The sequence below is a fragment of the Akebia trifoliata genome, chromosome 10 (genome assembly GCF_017979445.1).
Source record: "Akebia trifoliata isolate Shusen 1 chromosome 10, ASM1797944v1, whole genome shotgun sequence".
NCBI lineage: Eukaryota > Viridiplantae > Streptophyta > Magnoliopsida > Ranunculales > Lardizabalaceae > Akebia > Akebia trifoliata.
This window is the reverse complement of record NC_141384.1, coordinates 11,467,794-11,479,896: the sequence shown is the minus strand read 5'-3', so window position 1 is coordinate 11,479,896 and position 12,103 is coordinate 11,467,794. Positions and strand designations below refer to the sequence as shown.

General features: G+C 36.5%; 1 protein-coding gene across 2 annotated transcripts in view; it reads left to right on the top strand.

The window, feature by feature from the left end:
* Positions 1–11,234, top strand: part of LOC147393132 (CemA-like proton extrusion protein-like protein) — a 32,466-nt gene extending 21,232 nt beyond the window's left edge. Inside the window, exons 4-9 of one of the 2 annotated variants that reach the window (XM_086457187.1) lie at positions 1,136–1,250; positions 8,130–8,227; positions 8,768–8,903; positions 9,496–9,614; positions 9,722–9,881; positions 10,485–11,234. In XM_086457187.1, coding sequence (XP_086313313.1) covers positions 1,136–1,250; positions 8,130–8,227; positions 8,768–8,903; positions 9,496–9,564 — 418 coding nt within the window. In that variant the 3' untranslated portion in view covers positions 9,565–9,614; positions 9,722–9,881; positions 10,485–11,234. Of the gene's footprint in view, positions 1–1,135; positions 1,251–8,129; positions 8,228–8,767; positions 8,904–9,495; positions 9,615–9,721; positions 10,019–10,484 lie in introns of those variants that run through there. The other variant, XM_086457186.1, reaches the window with a different exon arrangement.
* The last annotated feature ends 869 nt before the right edge of the window (positions 11,235–12,103 follow it).

Below are 12,103 nucleotides of genomic sequence, written 5' to 3'. Positions count from 1 at the left end.
CATCTATGGGTCAGAAACAATATGCTAAAATGTGCTCTCTAGTGTCCTCATGTTCCTCTTCCACTCTCCCCGATTCACTTGTTAGATGCAGCCTGGATTTTTTGTCATAACCTAAATGGAAATTTTCCACAAGAATCAATCTATTTGAACCATGATAATGAGCAAGTGCATAAATATACTCCTGAAAGAGAAGTGGGCTGAACCAAACTCTAAAAAAAAAACTTTCTATTGTTTCTTAATTTCCTGACTTAGTGTGAGAAAAATACGCATATCCTTCTTTTTTCCATTTCATTTCTACTGTATGTTATATGGGGTTTGTTGCACTGGAAGTTTAAGACATGTTTTCAACTTTGCACCATCACAACAGAACTTCTTGCAGTAAATCAGACATGAAGCTCAATAGATATCTAAATAAGTTTACAACATGAGGCACATAGCAGGGATGCGATCTTGCCAAACCCATCATTAATCCAAATGAATGAACCACGTCAAAACCTGCCATGTCTCTTTCTGTTTGTTAATTGAAGAAATAATTGGAATAAAACATTAATTACAAAAATGAGTTATGAGTAATAAACACCCTATAAAGACTTGACGCATCAGTGAAAGAAACTCTTTTTGTTGTAAGAATCCTATCATGAAATTCGGTTCTTGTCATCCAAATATGTAAAAACATCCTATATTTATTCCAATTTTGTGTCTTTTGTGTGAATCTATCATTCGTAAATGCTTCTTATACTGTTTTGTCAAGTCCAAACATTGATATTCTTTTTATTACAGTAATTGACATGGCATGATCCTAGTATGGCGTCCGCCACCTCTACTCTTTTACAAGCAGTCCATTCATTGTTTTTTGTTGCAGTGAATCTTTTTTTCCTTCTGGTGCCATTTATCTATTTGTAATTGGGACTCTTCTTTCTGTAATCTAGGCATGCCACTTAAGGAAATATTTTACACTTCATCAAGAAGTCTTACATGATATATATACAATACCCTTTTGAAACTATGCTTTATACCTTTTAAGTGTTTGCTTTCCAGAATTTAGTTTTAGTTCACTAGTATGGCTGAAGTTAGTGTTAAGATATGTATTTTTTTTTTAATGATGCTTTATTGAATCTGTCTTTGTCTCAACCAGGTTAGAGTTGAGAGATGAATATAGGGTAGAGAATCGGAGAGCATTTGCCAATATATGGTCGGATATGGTATTTGGGATTTCATTATTCATTCTAATATACTTCAACCAGAGCCAAGTGAGTTACCATTTCACTTTTCAACTGAAGCGTGCCTCTCTCTCTCTCTCTCTATATATATATATATATATATAGCCACACACACACACACACAAAATATATATAGAGGGAGACACATACACGCGCACGTGCCGAATAACCAAAACTCAACTTATAACTCTTTATATCCTTGCATTACCAATTAGATTTATACTGTCAACTTAAGCCATTACCTTATACATGTGATTTTACTATGAAAAACCAACTAATAACATTAGCTTACAAGAAGAGGCACACGACTGTAATTTGCACACCATATAATTAATTAAACACGCTTAGCCCATTCTTTATGCTTTCTTTTTCATCTTTTACTCTACGCTTACATGACCTTATTTACACAACAAACTAATTAATTATCAATGCTTATTACTTCATTCTCAAGTCTCAGTATAAACTGCATAATCATTGAACTTCACATACTTATTTAACATCATAAATGGACGTCATTATTACAAATTTGTGGTTTCCTTTTTATCTCAGGTCAATCCTTCTCTACTTTACCAGAGCCTTGTGTGTGTGTGTGCGCGCACATATTTCCCAAGAAACATTAAAATGACCAATTTTGGGGATGGATAATCTGAACTTGAACCCACAAGGGCCACAACCTCAACGTTTTATTTCAACATGTCAACCAACTGAGCTTGAGAGATATCTGATTTTTGTGTTATTTGATTCTTGCAGTTCTACAACTGGCCCTTTTGTTTTAAAATGTTCTTGGTGTTAGACAAAATGTTCTAAGCTATTACAAGAAGAGAATAATAAGAATACCCAAAAGAAAGGAAAAGACAGAAATGCCTTTAAACTCTAACATACTCTAATATATACTATAACATCCCCCCTCAAACTCACGATGTGGCAGTTAGAAGTAGCGAGAATTTGTCAATAAGAAAGTGGAAACGTTAAATTGTGTGAGATTTCACAGAGAAATTGACCAATTGCAAGGCTGAAGAGATGAAAGGCAAGGTGATGGTGCTATGATGACAGGTGAGATGGTTGTAAATCTCTATATGTTTAGTGCGCTCATGAAACACATAGTTGTGGGCAATCTGGATCGCACTTCTATTATAACAATACATAGGAGTGGGGTTGGAGAGAATTACACCCATATTGAAAAGCAACCAACGTAATCAAACTATCTCAGTAGTGGTGGAGGCCATAACACGGTACTCAACTTCTATGGAGGAACGAGAAACAACAGATTGTTTCTTACTCTTCTAGGCAATGAGAGAGTCACCTAGAAAAATATGGAAGCCAATGGGGGACTTGCGAGCAGAGCAATCACCAGCCCAGTCAGCATTAAAGTACGCTCGAAGCTCCAGAGCAGACGTGGAGGAAAATAATAAACTCTGATGTAGAGACCCCCGAAGATAGCGAAGAATGTGAACAATTGCTACCCAATGAACAGTGGTGGGAGTTGAAGCAAACTTACCAACAATATGGACAACATATGCAATATCTGACCGAGTGATGGTAAGATAAACCAAACTGCCAACTATGGTGTGGTAGAGACTCGGGTTAGGTAGAGGAAGACCATCAGAAGGAGTATACCGTGCATTAAGCCCAAGGGGAGTCTAAAGAGTATGAGAGTTAGTCATGCGAGGGAGCTCAATGATGTCAGTAGTGTAATTGGATTGAGAGAGGAGATAGTCTTTAGGAGAAGTGGCTACCTCGATGCCAAGAAAGTAGTGAAGGGGACCCAAATCCTTCATTTCAAACTAATGACTCAACTAAAGTTTTAATTGAGCAATCCCATCAGTGTCATTACCAGTTAGGATCGTATCATCAACATAAAGGAGAATGATGTGGCCAGGAGAAGTGGAGCGAACAAATAATGCAGAGTCGTGATCACTAGAGCAGAAGCCAAGGGAACCCACAATGATAGAGAATTTCTCAAACCAAGCTCGAGGAGCTTGTTTGAGACCATATAATGCCTTCCTGAGCCTGCATATCTCACCAGGATTATGGAACACGCCAGGAGGAAGGGTCATGTGAACTTCCTTAGTGAGATCCTTATTCAAAAAGGCATTCTTGATATCAAGCTGAGAGAGAGCCCACTGATGGACAAATGCAACTACAATGAGAGTACGAATAATGGCATCTTGGCTACATGAGCAAATGTCTCTTCATTATCAAACCCATACTGCTGTGTGAAGCCCTTTGCAACCAAGTGAGCCTTGTATCTCTCGACAAAACCATCAGACTTAGTCTTGATTTTGTAAACCCAACAAGAACCAACAGTACGCTTGCCGGTTGGAGGTGACACTAAATCCCAAGTGCCTGTCAAATGCAGAGCATAGAGTTCCTCATCCATAGCCTACTGCCAAAGGGGATCAATAATAGCCTCTTTATAGGAGGTTGGCTCAGAAAGATCGTGAACAAATACTAAAAAAAGAAGAGAATGCATCAGAATAACAAGAGTTAGAGAATCCCAATTTCTAGGAAGAGGCTTACAAACATGCTGAGGATAACTTGGAGGAATAAGAACTTTAGTCTCAGGAATTGCATGGTAGTCCAAGGAGGGAGGAAGACCATCAGGATCTGCACAAGGAACAAGTGTAGAAGGAGGTGGTGTGGGAGTGGAACATTCAGTGGGTAACATATAATCATCGTTTGGAAAATGATCAATGTAAATAAGATTAGATTTAGTGAGACTATGGGAACTATGAAGAACAGAGAAGAAAGGAATATGGTCCAAAAACACAATATGATGAGATACATATAGCTTATGAGTGATGGGATCAAAACAACGATATCCCTTCTGGTCCTCACCATAGCCAAGAAAGACACAAATAGCAAATCGAGCAGAAAGTTTAGTACGTTCAGCATGAGGTCTGAGAACAAAACAAGTGCAACAAAAAACTTTCAGACATGAGTAATGTGGAACTATATCTAGAAGCTCTCAAAAAGTGAAATGCCAAAGGTGAGAGTAGTAGGAATCCTATTGATCAAGTGCACAGTAGTGAAAATTGCTTCTCCCAAACACACTAGGAACACTGACAGAGAGAAGAAGGGAACGAGCAGGCTCAATAATATGTCTATGTTTTCGTTTAGCAACACCATTCTACTTGGGAATGTCAATGCAAGAAGATTGGTGGATAGTTCCATCAGAGTCAAGAAGATTAGAAAAGTCACCGGAAGTGTATTCCCCCACTTAAGTGACATCTAAAGCATTTAATAGTAGTTGTGTGTTGCGTTTTAACAAAAACACGAAAATTATTAAAATTATGAAGAAAATCAGAACGATGCTTTATAAGATACACCCAACAATAACGAGTATAATCATCAATGAAAGAAATGTAATATCTAGACCCTTTTTTAGTAGCAATAGGGGCATGTCCCCAAACATCAGAGTGAACCAAATCAAATGGAGCACGAGAAATTGAAGTACTTTTGTTAAAAGGTAAAGCAGAGAACTTAGCAAGTTTGCAACCACTACAATCTGAAATATCGTGAGTTTGTAAAGTTCCCAAGACACCAGGAGCTAAATATTTCAACCTAGAACTAGAGATATGATTAAGACAAGAATGCCATAAGTAAAAACTAGAAGAAGAAGAACTAAGACGAAAAAGACGACAGATCAATACTAGAAGCAACAATGACGGGAACATGAAGTTCTTCCAACAAGTATAAACCTCCTTCTCTACGGCCTATCCTAATGAGCCTCTACGAATGAAGGTCCTGCACATAACAAGAAGTAGATGTGAAATGAATCGAAAATCCAGAGTCACATAATTGACCAATACAAATAAGACTCAAAGTAAGTTGAGGAATGTAATAAACATCTGAAAGAGTCAAATGTGAGTTAGCTATGGAGCTAACACTTGCTAATGACATAGAAGTGCCATTAATAGTCATAATTGGAATAGAAGATGACGATGAAAATAATGAAGTAAACAAAGAGGAATCATATGTCATATGGTGAGAAGCTCCTGAGTCAAAGACCCAGGTAGACCGAGGTATACCTGAGGAGGTTGAGGATGACAGACTTATAGGCAAAGAAGAGATGAAAGTTTGAGGTTGTGTAGATAAAAATCTTTGGAACTATTTTACAAGTCCAGACAAAGCAAAAGAAGATACTGTTGAATCGCCAAGAGAGGAAGCAACTACTGGTACATGTCCAGGAAGAGAAGTAATAGTTGCAGAGTGAAACTGTCCAGGTCTAGAAGTGTGCTGTTGATGCTGAGAGTGTTGGCCATGGGTAATGAGCATAGGGCATTGGGCCTTCCAATGACCATTTTGCTTGCAAACGCTATACTCATCTATGCCAACAACCTTCGATCTATGTCAACTCTAATTCTATGAATGCGAGAATGATCTAGAGGGAACCGTCATTACTGCTTAAGTGGGCACAGGGAGAAGACCCTTTCCAGCCTGAGACTTGAGGCGCACCTCCTCAGCCAGAAGCTCACTAACAACAGAGTCAACAGAAGGCATAGAACTATGGTGAAGAATGGACCCTCGAAGAGCTTCAAAGTCGTCACGCAAATCCATTAAGAATTGAACAAGGCATTGCTCCTCTTTATAAGCCAAGTAGGGGGAGCATACGAACTGAGTGTAGTTGACTCAGTGAGAGACAACTGATCTCAAAAGTCAGTCATAACTGAATAAAACTCCTAAATAGTTTCATCTCCTTGTTGAACTACCTTATTGCCTATTTCTAATTGATATCTCTTAAAGTTTGATTGGGTTAACAATCTGGATATATGATTCCAAATCTCCTTGGCTGTGTCGTATTTGGATAGTTGAATACCAATAGATTGTTCAACAGAGTTGTTGAACCATATGATAACCTTGGAATTGTTGACTTCCCATGTAGCTAACAACTTAACATATTTCACATCTGCCCTATTTGATGGTATAGTCAAATCACCAGTAACATATCCCTACATTTTCTTTCCCTTGAGAAAATTTTTCATCACAGAACTCCAATAGGAGTAATTATTTTCATTATGTCGAACACTAATGTACTGAAAAGAATCATCTCGTTCACTTGATATTGCAATTCAAATCAAGGTAATGACCCAATGTAATAATTAATCTCAAGAAAATATATAAAAAGATGAAATTGATTAACAAAGGAGAAGAAATCGGGATCGAAAGGAGATAATTAGAAAATCACAATCATGCAAACCGATATCATCAAAGTTGTACATGGATTGTCACAGACATGTCATCAAACACACCTTGTGCACCCAATATCATCGTCAAAAGTTGCTGCTGAAATCTTCTGATTTATTGCGCATGGATTGTCACATAGTTTTCATCATATAGACCTTGTGCACCCAAGATCATCACCGAAGTTGTTGCAATGTTGTGGTGGTTGTTGCAATGAGAGGTAGTAATGAAGTTGATGTTGTTGCGAAGAGGAGGTTGTAGTTGCTGCTGCGAGGTGGTTGCTACTGTTGCTGAGAGGCTGCTGTGAGGTCGTTGTTGCTGCTGCGATGAGTAGGGGATGCTATAGAATTGAGATGCGAAACAAGATGCTATAGAGCCCTAGAATTGGTGCTCTGATACCATGTTAGACAAAATAGAAAGAAGAAAGAGATCTATTTGCATTAGAAAACCCTAAGCTATTACAAGAAGAGAATGGGTTTATATAAGAATACCCAAAAGAAAAGACAAGACAGAAATACCCTTAAACTCTAAGATACTCTTAACACTTGGGACTTCTCATAGTTTCTTAAAAAAATGCTGCATAGGTATTAAGAGATAAATCTAGCTTGAACCTTATTATTGTAGCATGTGATGTATTTCAGACTAGTTGTATTGCTCTCTACCTACTTGGGTTTGCCATGTGACTGTCATACTATGTAGTATGTATTACGTGAATAAGTGGGGCCCTTTTGGAGTGACATCCTTCTCTTTCGAAGCTGTACAAAACACGAGTTTGATAGCTACTTACTCTCCATGACCTGCTCTTCTGATATAGGACATTTCACTAAGCCCATGAATTATAAGTACCACATGTTCAATTACCATAAGTTTTTCATTCATGATATTTATGAGAAGTGTGAAAGTGAAGGTGGAAGGTGGGAATTGGGAGTCGTAATATATATTGTTCAATCTATGTTACTTGATTCATGGGTTCGCGATTCGTGGTTCACCACTTGAGAACAAACCTGGTTCGTAGGGGTAGACAAAGATGAGGGCATTTGAAGGTTGAAGTGATGAATAAGGTAAAGAGATTAAGGTATTTGGTCATTTTTCATCAGTTTACTTATAAAGACCAAGGTCAAAGGGGTATTCTATCAATTTAAAATTTAAGGGGGTATCTCAATGTATCAACATGTAGAGCGTGGACCGGGGAGGGGGGGTGAAGAAATTAAGGCAAAACAAGGTAATTTGCTAATGTTCACGTACCTAGAGCGAATTGTACTGCGAACCGGTTCGCTACCTCTTTAACGAATTGGGTAACTCAGGTTCAAATTTCTTTTATAGGCACTAATTTTATTTTCTCTTCACATCTAGAAATGCTTATGTATTTAAGCATATAGCATTTCATCATTTCTTAATTGTTTGAAGAGACCCATAGAGTTTACTTGGACATGATTTTACACTTGCTATTAAACTGCTTTCCATTTTCTATGGGCTTCTCATATATTTGATATTTTGACTTAAAATATATTAAAATACTATTTATTGTTGAGTTGGTTTTATGCGTACTCCATGGGCATTGTTTTCCTTGACAAATGTATTTTTACTCTGCTTCCACATCAATATGTAGGCAAAAATTAGCTAATATATTATGCAGATTAAGTTGTATTATAGTCAACCTTCGAATTGATAATGTATCTTTCTCCTTACTATTGCATGTTTTTTTTTTTTTTTTTGCTTGTGCAGGTAGCTTTGCTGAAATTTACAGGTTATAAAATAATTAATAATGTTTCAGATACTGGAAAGGCATTCCTTATCATTCTTATTACCGACATTTTTTTGGGGTAATTTTTGTTCTTTGGAACTATTGATACAACTTCTTTCCAGTAGACAAACTAAGCAAGAATCTATGACTGTAAAGTTAATTCCATAGGGGAATAATTTGATGTCAACTTATTCCTACAATCATGCATATATGGCCGTGATGGTTTCTGGTTTTGTTCCCCAATGAATTTGATTTTTATGTGTATATTTTTTTTTCCAAGTTGGAAATGGAATGACTTGTTAATTAAAATCTGTGTAAGTTGATCAAAATTTTATGACTATCAAAAACCTTTCCACATGCCTCTTTATGCTTTTTTTTTTCTTTTCAAACCTCGCATCTTCCAACTCTAATATCTCAAGATAATATGTTGGGGTCCCTTTCGATATAAAAGCTGTAGATGGCACAATCTTTCCACCTGATAGTGATCAGAGGTGGTGGATTGTGCCTTGCACGAAGTTGAAGTTCTCTAGAGTTGAATGGTATAAACAAACTTTTCCATTATTTTGTAGATTTGCCTTCCTGTGTTCAAAATAAACCACTAAAATATGTTTATTTGCAGGTATCATTCTGAATCTGGATGGCAGACTTTGTTAGAAATAATTGTTGAGCATTTTGGGCTTGAGGTGGATCAAGCTGTGATTACCATTTTTATCTGCCTTGTTCCAGTCATTATGGATGCATGTGTGAAGCTTTGGGTATGTTTTACATTTTAAAATATTTTTATACACTATTATATGTATTTGCAACCTGGTTCATGATACAATAGAGTGGAGGAATAGGATTCATGTTAAATAGTGGGATATTGTTCTGATGCTGATCAACATGTAAAGGTATCTATGGGAACCTATGAATAATGGATGCCTCAATACTTTCTTGATTCTATCGTTGCTTAAAAGTTTGTGCATACCATCTTTACTCATCCATGTATATACAAAAGTCGCTTGTGTGCATGGTCGTGCAAGACAACAAATTTTCATACATGTAGTTATGAATGGAAACTAAACTGTGTCCTAATGCTTCTATTAGTTGATTATGAATTGCATGTCATGCAAATAAATGCATGCTCATGTGTTGTCTTTCGGACAAGCACAACAGCATGGATGCTCTTGCATATGACACTTTTCAACTAGTGGTAATCTTCTAGTTTAGCATTCTAATATGGGATTAGCTATTTTGGAAATGAAGTGTTTGGATTGTGTAAGCGATGTTAATCACTACTGAAGTGTTCTAGGAGGAAGATTCCATATATGGCTAAACATGGTTTATTTTCCGTTGTTTGTTGTACAGTTATTCAAATTCCTCCCAAGACTGTCTCCGAGGGTGGCAAATATTTTCCGGGAAATGAAGCGTCATTAGAGGTTTCTCGTTTGGATTTTGTTTGACCATCGAAGAAACCACCAAACCAGGTTAGTACATAATCATTGCTATCTTAGTTCTCGCTCATGGTTTTTCCTTCATTTTCTTTTATATAGGCTGCTCTGTACCTGTAGTCATTATTAGAATATCAACTCAGGTCTCAGGCATGCTTTAAGTGGAACTGAAACATGTTGCAAGTCATCGAGGAGTTGGGTTGTTATTCAGATGCCCTTACCCAAGCTATTTGCACTGACACATGTTGCAAGTCACGGAGGAGTTTGTTGTTATTCAGATGCCCTTACCAAAGCTATTTGCAGGTATTATCACATCTTTCAGAGGATGTCCTATTCATGTATATTACTTGTACCAACTCTTAGAATCATTTTTTCCCCTTTAGTAAAAGAAAAATCTCAAAGTTATCTAATTTACAATAAATACTTTTTTCTCTTTCTTTTTTTGTGTGAAACTGAGGTATCTGGGTCTCTTAAAGCAACTGACTAATCCTCAGGGCACGTGCAGTCCCGTCGCCCCACATGCACACGGTAATTTCTGGGATAAATCCTTGAGTCGAACTCAAGGCCTTCACTTCCTTATGTGTGATCTTGGCCATCTCACCAACCCCTTAGATGGTTAATTTACAATAATAATTGCTCAGTTCTTACCAAGTAATTTTTTTTTGCTTGGTGGGGTTGGTGGTTGACAGTTAGTATTTAGTATAAGAAGGGGTTCTCAAGGGGTTTGAACCTAAGACCTTGGGAACAACCTCCACAAGGTCTTACCACTTGGCTAAGTGATCCTTCTTAATTCTTACCAAGTAATTGGTATCACTCAGCCTAACCAAACCAAATTTCATGAGCATCTTCTTTCATCTAGTTTGAGAGAATTTCCTTTTTCCTATTTTATTTTCACTTGTGTTGCAGAGCATCAACAATGGATCCCAATACACTAATTTTTTTTTGTTTGTTTGTCCTGCTCCATATGGTGTAATTAAGTATTTATTTTCATCTCGTGACCTCCAAAACTATTTAAACTCATATATTCCATATTTACTCTCCTTGGGGGGAAACACGTTCATTCAGACCCAAGCATGCCCACCTGGGCCAAAATCTGATAAATTCTGATGATCATAACTATCTGATCTATAGACTTCTTTCTTGAACTCCAAAATTTATATGATTGACTAGGTTGGCTACAATCGCTTAATTTGATCGGTCATGCAAGATTGTTTTCTGGCCAGCACTAAATGGTTGGTTCCGACACATTTGCATGTCACAGGTACGATAGTAAAGGACAGTACATACTATCCTCTTTTGATCTGGACATCGTTCATTTGGGTATTACAATTATGTGAGAATGTTTCTACTATCTGGCCAATCAGCACGGACTGCCCAATTACAGGATATGTTTGGGGTGGTTGCCGATAAATTGATATTGACCATCTGAAAGCTGGGTCACTGACTCGATAGTTTGACTTTCTTAGACCCCAACCAGCCATTTGTAGGCTCACAGCTTGATAAGTTGGTAAAGTCTGTGAGTGTTAATATCACGATCAATGTTATCAAATAGCATATGCGAAATCATATATGGCATATGTCGTGGCATATTGCACAATATTTTTTTATTTCAAAAAATAAAAATAAAAATAATAAAAAGTAAGGAAAAAAAGAGAGGAAATAATGTTTAAAAAACTAGAAAAATATAAGAAAATAAAAACTTACCTATGACAACATATTTGGATAGCACTTATTTTTCAAATTGAATAAAATTGGTTACATTTAGTCATTTAGTAACAAGAATTAAAGAATTTAAGAAGCTAAATAGTCAATAATATATAAAATACTCATGATACCAAGGTGGTTTACTTTAATTATCAAGTTCTAGTTCTAGATAATTGAAGTGGATTCGTTTTAATATTTTAATCATTGAATACTATGATCTTATGTTAGAATGCATAAACCCAATATTTTGAAAATAAAAAAAATAAGATTGTAGAATATATGCAAGTGAAAGAATAAAAGAAATAGTTTAGAACAATACAGGATTGTGGAATGGAAATAGGGTAGTTGTAGGAGAAGATAGATTAAAGAAACTTGAATTTAATGTTCTAATATTCAAATCTTTGCTCATTGGAGTAATATACATTGCCTATTGTTTTATGTCATGGCATAATGAACCAAAAACGTTAAATCATCGTATATGTCATGGCATAAGCGATCACATTTGACATCACTGATCACAATCTGGGTTCGTAACCCGCCTTCACCTACAAATTCATAACCACTAACCTTTCTTGATTATCAAAAAAGAGAAAAAAAAAATATAATAAAAAATTGAAATGAAAAAAAAAAAAAACAAAAAAGAATAAGAAAAAAGAGAAGGTCCGGCACCCTAATGGTGGTTGGGATCTTTTGGTTGTTTTCTTATTTCGTTCCGCACTATCAGAAAAGAAATTTGCTGCTTTGGGGATTTGTATCGACTGCTTGGTTCCCATGACTTGCGTAAGGGGGAAAAAAGAATCTGGTCTCTTAGGATTTTAGGA